This window comes from Canis aureus, chromosome 29, assembly GCF_053574225.1.
Source record: "Canis aureus isolate CA01 chromosome 29, VMU_Caureus_v.1.0, whole genome shotgun sequence".
In the NCBI taxonomy this organism is placed as follows: Eukaryota; Metazoa; Chordata; class Mammalia; order Carnivora; family Canidae; genus Canis; species Canis aureus.
The window spans coordinates 16,264,830-16,280,146 of NC_135639.1; the positions used below are offsets into that span (position 1 = coordinate 16,264,830).

At 36.7% G+C, this 15,317-nt stretch overlaps 1 protein-coding gene across 4 annotated transcripts in view; it reads left to right on the plus strand.

The window, feature by feature from the left end:
* The window catches only part of CCDC186 (coiled-coil domain containing 186), a 59,593-nt gene that overhangs the window by 18,660 nt on the left and 25,616 nt on the right, over window positions 1-15,317 (plus strand). For 3 of the 4 annotated variants that reach the window (XR_013367808.1, XM_077877557.1, XM_077877558.1), the window contains 3 exons: window positions 2,275-2,403; window positions 6,866-7,078; window positions 8,006-8,125. Coding sequence is in view for 2 of the 4 variants with exons in the window: in XM_077877557.1 (XP_077733683.1) it covers window positions 2,275-2,403; window positions 6,866-7,078; window positions 8,006-8,125 (462 nt within the window). In the remaining 2 variants the exon portion in view is untranslated. The remainder of the gene's footprint in view (window positions 1-2,274; window positions 2,404-6,865; window positions 7,079-8,005; window positions 8,126-15,317) is intronic. The other variant, XR_013367809.1, reaches the window with a different exon arrangement.

The window sequence follows — 15,317 nt, forward strand, 5'->3', positions numbered from 1 at the left end:
AGTTGGGAAGTGTTTCTTTTGGGGAGAAGTTTGTGAAGAATTGATATGGTATTAATTCAGGGCATCTGGCTGGCTCAGTCTGAGGGGAGTGTGTGACTCTTGATCTTAGGGTCATGAGTTTGATTGAGCCCCATGTTGGGAATAGAGATTACTTAAAAATAAAATCTTAAAAAAAAGAATAGGTATTCTTTAAATGCATGGTAGAATTTATCTGTGCAGTCTCCTGGGCTTAAATATTTCTTGGTAGGTTTTGTTGTTTATTATTTTTTTTTTTTTACTACTTAAATCTATTTATAGGTCTGCTCAGATTCTCTCTTCTTGAGCCAGTTTTGGTAGTTTGTGCCTTTCTAGGAATTGTCCTTTTATTTCATCCAAGTTAAATTGGTCATAGTATTCATTTATACTGTTTTTATTTCTATAAGGTTAGTGTGTCTCTTTTTTATTTCCATTCTAGTAATTTGAGTCTTTCTCCCACACCCCCTTTTTTGCCTAAAGGTTTGTCAATTTTGTCAATCTTTTCAAAGAACTGTTTTGTTGAATTTTCTGTTTATTTTCTATTTAATTTTCATTCTAATATTTATTATTTTCTTCCTCTTGCTGGCTTTAGGTTTAGTTTGCTTCTCTTATTCCAGTGCCTTAAGATGAAAGTTTGGTTGTTGACTTGAGAGATTTCTTTTTTTTTAATATAGTTATAGCTGTAAATTTCCCTCTAAGCATTGCTTTAGGTATATCCCCTAAGTTGTGTATGTTGTGTCTTTGTATTCCTAATTTCCTCATATTTTCTAATTCTCCTTGTGATTTTCCCCATTGTTTATTGAAGTGTTAATTTTAACGTATTTGTGAAAATCTGAGATTTCTTGCTGTTACCAATTCTAGTTTCATTTCATTATACTTTAAGAACATATTTTATAAGATTTCAATCTTTTAAGTTTATTGAGGTTTATTTTATGACCTGGCATATGTTCAGTCCTAGAGAATATTCCATGTCCACTTGATGAGCATGTATATTCTGTTGTTGGATGGAATGTATAGATGTGTTAGATCCAGTTGTTTTATAGTTCTGCTCAAGTTACCTGTTTCCTTGTTAATCTTCTGTTTGGTTCTGTCCGTTATTAAAAGTGAGGTATTGAAGTCTCCCGACTATCAATTGCCTCCTTCATTTCTGTCAGCTTTTGGTTCATGTATTTTCGTGCTATGTTACTTAGGTACATATATACTTAGAATTATTATTGATTGACCATTTAATCATTATAAAATCTCTCTCTCTTTCTCTCTGGTAACATTTTTTTTTTGTAGTTTATTTTGTATATTAGTATAGCCACTCCTATTTTTTTATGGTTATTTGCTTGCTGGATCTTTTTCCATTCTTTTTCTTTCAGTCTATATCTTTGAATCTAAAGCATGTCTTACAGATCGTGTCTTGTTGGATTGTGTTTTTAATTATATCTGATAATCTCTGGGTTTTGATATAAATAGTTAATATAATCTCATTTAATGCTGTTATTGACAGTAGATTTATGTCTGCCATTTTTTTTTAAGATTTTATTTATTCATGAGAGACAGAGACAGAGAGAGAGAGAGAGAGGGGCAGAGACATAGGCAGAGGGAGAAGCAGGCTCCTCACAGGGAGCCCAATGTGGGACTTGATCCTGGGACTCCAGGATCACGACCTGAGCTGAAGGCAGACCCTGAACCGCTGAGCCATCCAGGCATCCCATATGTCTGCCATTTTTTTTCCATATGTCTGATGTCTTTTTGTTCCCCTATTCTTCTCTTACTGCTTTCTTTTGCATTAAGTGAATATCTAACATTTAAATTTCTTTCATTAAAAAAATAAATAAATTTCTTTCATATTTTCAGTATATTTTTGAGTTATTTACCTGGTGATTGTTCTAGAGCTTGCCACATACATCTTACCAGAAACTGCATCAGCTTTATACCTTAATTCTAATAAGATTTAGAAGTGGTGGCTCAGCGGTTGAGCGTCTGCTTTTAGCCTAGGGCATGATCCTGGGTCCAGAGATCGAATTCCACATCAGGCTCCCTGTGAGGAGCCTGCTTCTCCCTCTTTCTATGTCTCTGCCTCTGTGTCTCTCATGAATAAATAAATAAAATCTTAAAAAAAAAGATTTAGAAACATTGCTAACATTTACTTTTGATTTCTGTTTGAAGTATATTCATTACATTATGTTCCCTTTCATTGTTTATATTTAAAGTGTTGGTAGTCTCTTTGGTATAGCTATAAAAATAATCTGGAAATAATTTTCTTTACAGTTAGAATCAAGAATAGAGGAACTTAGTAAAGAAGTTAAAACTTCCAAAGAAAAACTAGTAGCTCAAGACATTGCAGCTAAAAATGCAGTTCAGCAGTTGCATAAAGAGATGGCCCATCGAATGGAACAGGTATTTTTCAAATCATTATCATTATCAGCTTTATATTCTGGTGACTTTTTCTTGTTTATTATAAACTAATCTGTTAGACTATTTCGGGTATCAGTAGTATCTTAAGAATGGGTAATTAATTTTTAAAAAAATGCTAAAGCAGGGATCCCTGGGTGGTGCAGCGGTTTGGTGCCTGCCTTTGGCCCAGGACGCGATCCTGGAGACCCGGGATCGAATCCCACGTCGGGCTCCCGGTGCATGGAGCCTGCTTCTCCTTCTGCCTCTCTGTCTCTCTCTGTGTGACTATCATGAATAAATAAATAAAATCTTTAAAAAAAAATGCTAAAGCAACACATAAATACATGCTAACTACAAAAATATTTTTTTAATAAATTGAGGAAGTATATAGAACAAAAAGTGAAAATCCTCCTTCATTTGTACTTCTCTCTTCCTGTGCCCAAATCCTTGGTATCCCATTCCTTGTTCCAAGGTTAACTGTTGATATTTTGGTTATGTATCTTATCATGTATACATGTATAAGGCACAGAAGCTTATGTGTATGTATTCATAAACATATTCTTCCTACTTAATTAGAATTTTACTGTGCATCTTGTTGGATTTTTTTTCCTACTTGGTATACCTTGATCATCTCCTTGAGTGGTATACATAGATTTCAGAAGAGAGCGTTTAAGCATTGTTTTTGTATTACTACCTGAGCTCTTTTTTGTTTTTTTTTTTTTAAGATTTATTTATTTATTTAAGAGAGCATATGTGAGGACATGAGTATGGGGCTGGGCAGAGGGGAGTGCAGAGGGAGAAGTGGACTCCCAGCTAAGCAGAGAGCCAGAGGCAGCAGGGCTTGATCCCAGGACCCTGAGATCATGACCTGAGACTAAGGCAGATGCTCAACCTACTGAGCCACTGGGTGGCCCTGAACTCCTTCTCAAGTATGGAATCTTACTTATAATCAACTTCACTTCCTAGCATAGTGCCTGACTGTTGGTTGTTATGATGAATTGAATCGGGAAGTATTAACTGACTATATAGGTAGAATGAATTTGAACCTTATACTTGTAAGAGGGTAGATTTACAAATTCTCAGGTAATTTACAGCATGTTTCCTCCCGCCATATCCTCATGGCCTGGTATTGGGAAATGTCTACAGGGCAGTTCAAGCTTAACATACCGCTCTGGATTCCTGCTTCCCCTTAGCTTCTTTGGCCCTGGGGAGTTTCTCATACTTTCTTGAGAACTTACCTGTTTATTAAAAGGATGTTTGTGGGGCACCTGGATGGCTCAGTCTGTTGAGCATCCAACTCTTGGTTTCAGCTCAGGTTGTGGTCTCAGGGATATGAGATTGTGGGATGAAGCCCCAAGGGGGCTCCAGGCTCAGTGGGGAGTCTACTCTCCCTCTCCATCTGCCCCTCCCCTCTCTGTATGCTTGCTTGCTCTCCCAAGTAAAGAAACATTTAAAAAATAAAAGGATATCTGTTGGATTTCATCTAAATATTTTGGATTTTGGATGGGGATAATTTATCTGCCATGTTTCAAAAAGCAGTACTTCTTATGTTTTAATTTTAGCAGGCTGTTGTATTTTTTTTTTTTAAGATTTTTTATTTATTCATGAAAGACACCAGAGAGAGAGAGAGAGAGAGAGGCAGAAACCTAGGCAGAGGTTAGAGGCAGGCTCCTCACAGGTAGCCTGATGTGGGACTTGATCCTGCACCCTGGGATCACGCCCTGTGTTGAAGCCAGACGCTCTGTCGCTGAACACCCAGGTGTCCCAGACTGTTGTATCTTGATTATCTTATTCCTGCTTTCTTTATGTTCATCCAAGTCAATGATAAACATCTTAAACTGGTCAAATGCAAAGACTTACTGGCTTTTCTTCCTTTATCTATGCCATAAATGGACTTTCTAGGGAAGCTTAAGTAGTAATTACTATATTACTATATAGTAATACTATACTATATTATCTTGTTTAATACTCCCAGCAGTTCTGGGAAGCAAGTGCTGCCATGGTCTGGGTTGAGACCTAGAAACATGAACTTTAAGCACCCCAGGTTATTCCTTTGCAGCTGATCCATGGATGACTGAGTAACAGGACATCCCTGCTATAGTCAAGAACCTTACAGTTTTGGGCAGCGCCAGTGGCTTAGCAGTTTAGCGCTGCCTTCAGCCCAGGGTGTGATCCTTGGAGACCCCAGATTGAGTCCCACATCAGGCTCCCTGTATGGAGCCTGCTTCTCCCTCTGCCTGTGTCTCTGCCTTTCTCTCTCTCTCTCTCTGTGTCTCTCATGAATGAATAAAATCTTAAAAAAAAAAAAAAGAAAGAAAGAAAAAGAACCTTACAGTGTTTAACTTTATCTACTTTGTCTCTTTTCTGGTTTTTCCACTTCTCATCTCTCAATTTCAGTGAAGCTTCCATCCTGCCATCAGTTAGTTATCTTACTTAAACATGCGTTTAATAAAAGGTTCCGATGTATAAATCTTTTGGCTTCCCATTGCCTGTAGGATAAAATCTCACCTCATAAGCGTGATAAGAGAAACCCTTCTTCCTTTGAAGATTTAATCTCTACCAGTCTATTTCATAACTACTTCCTCCCCAGTCCAACCAGCATGCCAAATTTAAATCCTATAAAATGTCTTGATAGCCTCCAAAAAATCATGCTATTTTATACCCTTAGGCATTTGCACATTTCTTTATATATTGTATGTATATATGTTAAGATAATGTATAAATGTTTTGTTTATATGTTGTTCATACTAGGTAGTGAGCTCTTCTGGAACAGAAGCCACAACTTTTTGTATTTCTAAAAGCCAATATGTTGTCTGAGGACTAACTTATGAAACCAGACTTCTTTTGAAGTGAACGTTACCATTAATTGCCTTTTCTAAGAACAGTTATTCAGTTATCTAAAAGTATAGCTAATTCAGTTAACCAATTCCAGTACAATTTTCTCAGTCCTTGTCCACAATTACATTGTGAAATCCTCAGGGATCTCTGATATTCCTATTCTAGTGATTCCCTTAATTTCTCTTGAAAATTAGCAGACTGTTTCAGTAGGGGGAAAAAATCCCAATTGAGCAATTTTAAAAAGTGTTTGTATAGTATTCTGCGTATCTATTAGATGTATTTATCAGCTGTACCAGAACTTCATGAAACATTCTTAGTCAGTTAATTTTCATCAGAGCATGAGAGCTTTTCCTACATTCTCTTAACATTATACATCTTCAATTCAGTTATAGTATCAGTTGGCATTTACACTAGATACCACTGAAAATCCCTAAAATTTAAGGTTCCATCTTTTATAACATGAATATGTGCTGCATCATATTTGCAAATTGTGAATTTAAATTTACTTAAATGAAAAGCTTTCTGTAAAAGTTTTCATTGCATGAAACTTCAGAATATGGAGTACCAGCTTATATTAATAGAGAATTTTGAGGCCATATAGATTGTCACACTTAGTCCAGTTAGGTATTTTTTAAGTAAAATATTTTTTCTTTTTTAAGGATTTTACTTATTTATTTGAGAGAGAGGGTGAGCGTGTGGGGAGAGGCAGAGGGAGAGGGAGAAGCAGACTCCCCTACTGAGCAGGGAGCCCAATGCAGGCTTGATCTTAGGACCCTGAGATTATGATCTGAGCCAAACACAGCTGCTTAACTGACTGGGCCACCCAAGCACCCAATGAAGTGAAATACTTTAGAAACCTTTTCATATACAGAAAATCAAATGAATAATTAGCTTTCATATGATTACTTTTTGCAAGAACTTGATCCTGAACTTGATCCTGAACTTGATCCCAGGACTCTGGGATCACAACCTGAGCCACCCAAGTGCCCCTTGAGAAACCATTAAAACTCTTCAAGCTAAAGGAATGAGAAGAGGGAACCAGTAGTGCGGTTCAGAGGGGCTAATTATATAATGAGGGCACCTGATGTGAGCAGTGGCCTTCAGCCAACATGTGGTGATTGGAGAAGCCAGATGTCACTCTGCCTGTACTTGTGGTCTGCCAAGTGCCTCCTGTTGGTGGCCGAATCTAACTGGAAGTTCTGGGCAAGGAAACTTGATATAGTCCATGATAGTCATTTCCCCAAAGCCCAGGGTGGGATAGGATAGAGTGGAAAAGTATATCTGGAGGAGTAAACAAAGTGGCAATTACGTCAGTCAAAGTAGAAGAAATAGGAAAGCATAAAAGCAAATACTAGTGATACTAATTTGTTTACTGTATCATCTTTCTCTAATTTTGAATATTTCCTTTCATTTAAAAATTTCCTGACACAAAAAAAAAAATAAAAAAAAAAAAAAAAAAAAAAAAAAAAAAAAAAAAAAAAAAAAAAAAAATTTCCTGACACAGGCCCTGGGGACATTATGAAAAAAAAAAAAAAACCCAGAAAATACATTGGTAACATTATAGAAAAATATTTATTTTGATTTTGATTTAAAAAAAATTTTATTAATGCTGGATATTTTTTCAAAGGCCAACAAAAAATGTGAAGAGGCACGCCAGGAAAAAGAAGCAATGGTAATGAAGTATGTAAGAGGTGAGAAGGAATCTTTAGACCTTCGAAAGGAAAAAGAGATACTTGAAAGGAAACTCAGAGATGCGAATAAAGAGTCTGAGAAAAATACTAACAAAATTAAGCAGCTTTCTCAGGAGAAAGGACGGTTGCACCAGCTATATGAGACCAAGGTATAATTTGTGCTATTGTACTATAGTTGAAATTCATTCCTTTTTCTTTTCCTTACCGTATCAAACAGTCATAATTAATGTGGTTAAAGTCACTATTAAGCATAAAGTTATTTTTGTTAGTTTACCTTCTAAGAACATGAATGCTTTAAAAGTCTTAGTATCTCATTACCTGTCTGCAAAAAAAGTCTTTGCTAGGAAAAAAACAAGATATCGATACATGTTGTTTATTAAATAACTTTTTCCTGATATTTTTTAAACCTTTTAATATCTGTACTTTGAAGAAATGAGTTTCTGCTTCAAAAGAACATTTTATTTTGGTAAAATACATGCATAGTGGGATCAAGATGTGAATAGTTTCTCAGCCAGAACTATGTAATTTGACTAGAATCTTAATGTAATACTTATTTGTTATAGGATAGAACTTACATTTTTCTTGTAGAAAAACATGTTCTTTTTAGATGCTGCCCAAAGAAATTTAATTACTGAGCTATTCAGAGTCCTTGGTGTTAACTAGCAGCCTCATAGCATGGTCTTATTTCTAGTCCATTATCATTTCTTGGTAATGAATGTTATTTTTTCATTAACTTTTAGTTCAGGAATGTTTTCATTGTTCTCAGAAATTCTGGAAGATTTTAATTTGTATTTCGTCTTAATGCCAGCCAGTTGAGAAGAATCATACTTAATGCTTGCTTGCAAATATCTAGTTGGCTGAAATATAAATGTTAATCATCTTATGTCTGTTCATTTGATTTAGGATTTTGGTCCTCTCTTTCATTTGAACTTTGAATTAGGTTTATGTACGTTATAATATACTAAACCCTGAAATATTGTGTTATTGAATTGATTGTTTTGAGGAGGTATAAAAGATACATAAATAACTAGTTGATTGTTCAGATGAAAAAATATGACCTAGTATTACTGTTTTAGGAAAGTGAAACTACTAGACTCACCAGAGAAATTGACAAACTAAAGGAAGATATTAATTCTCATGTCATTAAAGTAAAATGGGCACAAAACAAATTAAAAGCAGAAATGGATTCACACAAGGTAAGTACTATATACTGCAGTGGAATATTAGATTCAGTTTTAAAAGCAAATACAGGGGCACCTGGGTAGGTCACTTGCATGAGTGACTCTTGGCTTTAGCTCAGGCCATAATATCAGGGTCATGTGATTGAATCCTCCATTGGGCTCTGCACTTAATGCAAGGTCTGCTTAGGGCTCTCTCCCTCTCTCTCTCTGCCCCTCCCCACTGCACGTGCATGCGTGCTCTTGCTCTCTTTCTAAAATAAATAAAAAATAAATCTCCAAAAAAAGAGAGCAAATGAAGTAATAGTTAATGAGACATAAAGCTTAATTTTGTGACTTCTGTGGGATAGGTTGGGCCTGAATATTTGATGAATGTGAGAAGATATTTCCTTGTGTGATTTACATATTAAATTAGAGTGCTAAATTTTATCATGAATTTTAAAAAATATTGAATCTTATCATTCATTGCTAACAACTACAAAATTGATTTTGTTGTTCAAGGATATTTTTGGTAGCTATATTTAATATTATACATTGTCAGAAATTTAGGGGGAGAAGAAGTTATCAAAATTGAAAGTAAACTCTGGAAATTAAAAAAAAAACCCAGTGATACTAAGATTCTTATAATCAAGAAATATAAATTCTTATTTAAATAAGAGTGTAATAAAGATCTTAAGAGTTTCCATATCTATTTGTTATGATATAATTCCATTGATATTATACCTAATGAATATCTTTTTTTAAAAAAAATTTAATGAAAAGTGCTCATAAAGGCTGGTACCTGATGCCATAATTTTAAGCACTAACTGTACTGGTATAAGAGTTATAAAAATCTAAATATGATAGAATGTGAAGTAAAATAACAACTCTGAAATACTTAAATAGAAAAGCAATGTTATTTATAACAGATTCCAGGTTTTCAAAAATAGACTTAATGTTAGTGTTTAAAACCATAATCATAAGTTATCTCATTAAATAATTCTAAGTAGAATAACCTTTGGATATTTACATATATTATCAGAGAAAACTGTAGGGAGAGGTGTCTGTGTTGACAGTGGTCAAAGAATAGAGACTAGCAGCTCTCCTCAAGTTCTGAGCTAACTGTTGATCTGCACCCAAGTGTTAGGGAGCCAGACATGTAGAGAAGGAATTGCCAGAAGGGAATACGAGCAAAAATCTTTGCAGTTCACATAGGGCTATAAATCGTTTAAAATTCCAAATCCTAGATCATGGTAATGATTTCTAAACTGCCTGAGTTGCTTCAGGATCTGACCATAATACTGGGTCATAACTAATGTCTGTGGTACTTTTCTGCTCATCATCTATAGCCCTAAGACACAGGAGCCTGAAACCTATTTGCTAGCACTGGAGAGTGAAAGACTAATACTTGGTCTTCTGTGACCACACGTGTTAAAAAATATGGGTGATAATAGATATTTAATGGCAGTTTTGAGGTCAGATGAAACTGGATACTCTAGGTTAGAGAAATGGTTTAAGGCTGAGATACTAAAGTTACATGGTTTGGATTGCTAGAAAATGAAAATGACAAGTATTTTGTCCTAGTATGTGAAAATTAGAAACTTACCAGTTCTTTTTTTTCTTTACATTTATTTTTGTAAAGGTTTGTTTGTTCATTCATGACAGACAAACAGAAGCAGAGATACAGGTAGAGGGAGAAGCAGACTCCCCGTGGGGAGCCTGATGCAGGACTCAATCCCAGGACTCTGGGATCACGACCTGAGCCAAAGGCAGATGCTCAACCACTGAGCCACCGAGGCGTCTCTTTTCTTTACATTTTTAAAAAGATTTATTTATTTATTTGAGAGAGAAAGTGTGTGCACACTTGTGGCAGGGAAGGGCAGAGGGGGAGAGGGAGTTGGGAAGGACAACTGTACTCCTCAAGCCAACTCCGCACCAAGTGTGGAGCCCAACATGGGCCTTGATTCCAGGAAACTTGAGATCATGATCTGAGCTGAAATCAAGAGTTGGCTGTTTAATCAACTGAACCACTCAAGCACCCCTTTACCAGTTCTTTTTAAAGACATTTTTTAACCAGCAAGCGTTTCATTGGGCTTTCCTCTGTGCACAGCATTGTATTAAATAGTTCATATATAGTGAATAGTAGGGGTCTTGATTGCTCTCAGAGAGTATCTGGGATGAGATCCTGGTGACCAGTTATATGTATTTACCTAGTTGATGTGAGGAAGAGTATCTGGATCAAAGGGTACAAGATTTAGTGACTATCCACACAATGTTGGCCACCTGCTAAAATGTGGACAAGAGCTAGGACTCTTGTAAGTTTTTCTCCAGGTACCCTTTCCAACTTCTAGTCCCTGCGCGCCTAGTCCTAGGCATTAATACTAAAGTTCTGGAAGGTAGTGGATTCATTGTGAACATTAGCTTCTGATCAGGACTCCAGGCCTGATTTCCAGAATTTAAGTCTCAGACTAAGTAGATTGGATTGCTCCATCATCAGTAGAATTATCAATTGGACCAAACAATAGGAACAATTTCATTTATTCCCTTTCCTAAACTCCCTCAGTAGTTAAACTAAAATGTGTTTTTAACACATAGCTTCTAAAAACAAGACTATTGAGTGTAGTAAAGGACTTCCCCCACAGTGTAAACCTTATATACTTGTTGACCTATCTGGTTGCTACCTTTGGGTCCCAGGATAAAATAATCTCACTGGGAGCATAGATGTGGCCAGTAACGGATGTGGCAGTAGACTGTGGTTTGACTCTGCTGGGTGCTTGCCAGTCATTTTTGCTTCAGAGAAAGCTTGAGAAATAGGGTCTTGGGTATCAAGGCAGCATCTAGACCAGTAGGAAGTAAGAGACTATAATACACTGCAGACCTAATGTACAACTAGGGGTTGGTATATTTTATGATGTATTCCTTCAACAAGACTCTGCTACTTACTATCTATGCTTTTCTTCAAAAGTTATCACATTGTCAACAATAACCTCATTCTTAAATGGTTTACTCATAAAGCCCACTGATTAGAAGCTAGAGCTCACTTTTAATTAGCTTTGCTGTTATCTCACTTAGTAAAACTATATGTTCAGTTCTATAACTCTTCCATAACTGTAGTCTATTGCATTATGGAGTAACAAGGTCCAGGTTTACCCTCCCATCTTAAAAACTTAAAAAAAAAAAAAAAAAGACAAAATGTATGAAATGAAGGTTTTTAGGCTTGGGCAACAAAGGCAGGACAGGACAGTGATCTCTGAGAATGGGAAAATAAGCAAGATGTAATGCCTGCAGTTTCCAGATTGCAGCAAAAGAAGAGGACCCCAGTCAGATCCCAGCAGTCTCCAGGAATTGAGGAGACAAACTGAAGTATAGAAAATATGGCAGAGTACCAGAGAAGAGAAAGGTTTGGAGATCTGCAGTGTGTTCCTCTCAGCTCTTCATTCAGCTCACTACTCACTGATGAGTGTATGTGTGTGAGAAAGTTAGAGGTGGAGAAAGGACTGTCAGAAAGGAGTAGGCGCAACAGTTCCTGGGGCTCCCAGAGGGCTAATGGAAATCGTTCATGTTCCCCCCAGCCAAGAGAAGCCATCTTAACATACAGGGCATCCAGTGGTCCTCAGAAGGGTGTTACTTCAGCGAGACTCCAGGCTGTTATGGACCCATTTACAAAGCTTTGAAAGAAAGCCTCCAATCAAATTGTTTCAATAACCATGTCCCAGAAGAAAGCCAAAATATTCAAGTGAGTTAAAGAATCTCCAGGATCTAAGAACATAAAATTCACAATGTTTAGTATCTAATAAAAAATTAAGAGACAGGCAGAGGAGGAGGAAAATATAGCCTATAATGAGATGAAAAGAAAAATCAGTTGATAAAAACAAAGCCAGAAATAACACAGATGAAAGAAGTAGGTAAAGATGTTAAAACAGCTATTATAAAAATATACTCCATATGTTCAAGAAGATGAGTGAAAGTGGAAATATGTTAAGGAGAAACATAAAAGATTTTTAAAAGGCCAAATTGATATAATGTTTGAAATGAAAAATACATTGGATAGAATTAACAGAAGGTTAGATGTTCTAGAAGACAAGATTAGTGAACTTGAAAAACATGAAACTTTAAAAACATGAAAATATAGCATAAAGAATTATGCTAGGGATACCTAGATTTATAACTTATACACAGAATTCCAGATTCATATATTCACTTGGCTACTTGACATCTGACATCTTGGATGACTTACAGGCATCTTCAACTGAGCATATCTAAAACAGAATAGAAAATGTGCTGGCCCTCCATTACTCTTCCATCTCAAGAAATCGCAATTCATCCTTTTAGTTGCCCTGGCCAGAAATCTTAGGTTTATCCTTGTTAAACCTATGGTTCTCAGTCACCATATCCAGTCCCTTAGCAAATCTTCTTGCTCACTTCTTTCAGGTCTTTACCATCTGTCACCTCTCAGTGACACTTTCCCTGGCTCTCTAAATTTGCATACCTCCCCTCAAACCCCCTTGTGTCCTAACTTTATTTTGACTCCTTAACATTTGTCATTATCTAATATAACATATTTTTACTTAGATATTTTATGTATTATCTGTGATCATCACTAGAATATCAGCTTTAAGAGTAGAGATACATTTTTTTAAGATTTTATTTATTCACAAGAGACACAGAAAGAGGGACAGAGACATAGAGGGAGAAGCAGGCTCCCTGTGGGGAACCAGATGTGGAACTCGATCCCAGGACTCTGGGATCATGCCCTGAGCCAAAGGCAGACAGACACTCAGCCACTGAGCCACCCAGGCATCCCGAGAGTAGAGATGTTATCTGTCTTCTTACAGTAATATTTCTTCAAAGCTTTGAACAGTGCCTGACGTGGCAGGTGCTCAGGGAATAAATGAAACATAGTCCCTTAACCAAAACTTTTCTTTTATTTGGTTATTTACTTAATATATATTTAGCATTATGGGAATCTCTCAGTTGCTATTTTTTTAATGAATAGAGTGAATACTTAACTGTGTACCAAGCTGTTTCAGTTATTGATGGTATAGAAGTAGGGGACCCTAAAAGATTTGGGGCACCTATGTGGTTCAGTCAGTTAAGTGTCTTCAGCTCAGGTCATGGTCTCAAAGTCCTAGATCAAGTATTGGCATCCCTGCTCATCAGGGAGTCTGCTTCTCCCTTTCCCATTGCCCCTCCCCCTGCTTGTGTGCACTCTCTCTCTCAAATAAATAAAGTTTTCTTTTTTTTTTATTTAAGATTTTATTTTTTTTTTTGTTAATGAGAGACACAGAAAGAGAGGCAGAGATGTAGGCAGAGGGTAAAGCAGGCTCTTCACAGGGAGCCTGATGCAGGACTCTATCCCTGGACCCCAGGATCACCCTCTCAGCCAAAGGCAGATGCTCAAACACTGAGCCACCCAGGCGTCCCAAATAAATAAAATCCTTTTTTTTTTAAGATTTTATTTATTTATTCATGAGAGATACACAGAGTGGCAGAGACACAGGCAGAGGGAGAGAAGCAGGCTTCCTGCAAGGAGCCTGATATGGAACTCGATCCCGGGACTCTGGGATCACACCCTGAGCCGGAGGCAGATGCTCAACCACTGAGCCACCCAGGCGTCCCTGAACAAAATCTTTAAACAAAAAACAAATCAAGTTCTTATTTAAAAACCAGCAGCTAGATATATATAGCTAAGTACTTAATTATATGATAGAGTTATCCAAAAATTATGTAAAAGAAGTAGTGTGTGAAGATAGATGCAATTTAGATGGTTCAAAAGATGAAGAGAAACATTTCGAGTGGAGGAATAGCAAGAAAAAAGGAAAAACAGGAGATGAGTATTTCATATTTAGGAAAACAAACCTTCTTAGAGGGGAGGTTTATATTAGTGATTCCTTCATAGATTCAGCAAATATTATGTGAATAATTAACATATGGCAAGTGCTAAGCTAAGTATTGTTCAGAAACTATGTTCTCAATGGAGGAAACACGTAAGCTACAAAGTATCAGTTGTTATGATCTAGGAATGCCCTGGACTCTGCCTATAGGAAAGCAAGATAGTAGTTTCTGCCCTTTTCTGAAAGGCAGCTACTAGGAGAAGATACCTAAACCCTCATTTCAAATCCAAATAATAGCCCAGGCCATGGGACTGGATAGGTCTGAAGAACTTTGGAAAAAGAGCTACAGAACAGGGCTTTATCTGGAAAATTGCCACAGGAAAGAGGAAGCCAATTGAGACAGAGAAGACAACAGTGGAAAGGGGAAAAACAGTACTATGTTGTCTTGTAATAGGAACAGAGGAAGGCTATCCAGAGAGTCCGGAGTGGTCAGAACTGGAGCAAGTAAGTCAAGAATAGAAAATGAGAGAAAGTCATTGGATTTGATGAGAGAATAGTCACTGCAAACCTTTAGAATTGCTATTTTAGGAGTGTGGTTAGGAACAGAAACCAAATTGTAGCATGGATCTATAAGACAGTTTTGAATAGATACCATGGCCATAAAACAAAGAATTCTTTTATGTGTGTACAAAGAGCTGTTTAACACTTTCTTCCTCTTGTCTTACCAGGTTAATGACTTGTAGTGATTTACTGAAAACTATCAAATTTAACTTTATTTAATGGCTATAAATTAACTGCACAGGCTACTTTAGTTTTTTGTCAGAGCATAAAGTGTTATTTCTAGAATAGTATCCAACCACTCAGTGGCAGTACCAAGGTTACTCTGGTCATTGTTCTTACCATTTATCACATTATTGAGACCAGTCATGTCACTGTCTGTGAAGGAAAAACTGTTCTCCTCCTCAAGTGTAGGAAAGAACCCAGTTCTCCTTACTGTGTTTCATCCCTGTAAGTCTAGTTTATTTTTACGCAGAACACTTCACCTGTGACACTTCTGGTCATCAGATGTGTGCAGGTTTTCCCCCACGACAAGTAATTCTCTGCAATACCACCTACAGTTTCACTCGACTCTGACATACCTACCTGGAGATAGTATTGAATCCCACAGATTAAGGGCTCAGTCCTATAAGAATGCCCCCTGTTCTGCACCACACACACACATTACAGATGCCAGCCACAAGCCCAGGTGTGCTTGTGACCAGCCAGCTATAGATCAGAAGTTCCAGGGATCCCCTCCTTGGGTTTGAAGGATTTACTTAAAGAACTCAGGAAAACAATGTTTATCATGTTATTAAAGGATATGATAAAGGATATAGACAAACAGCCAAATGAAGAGA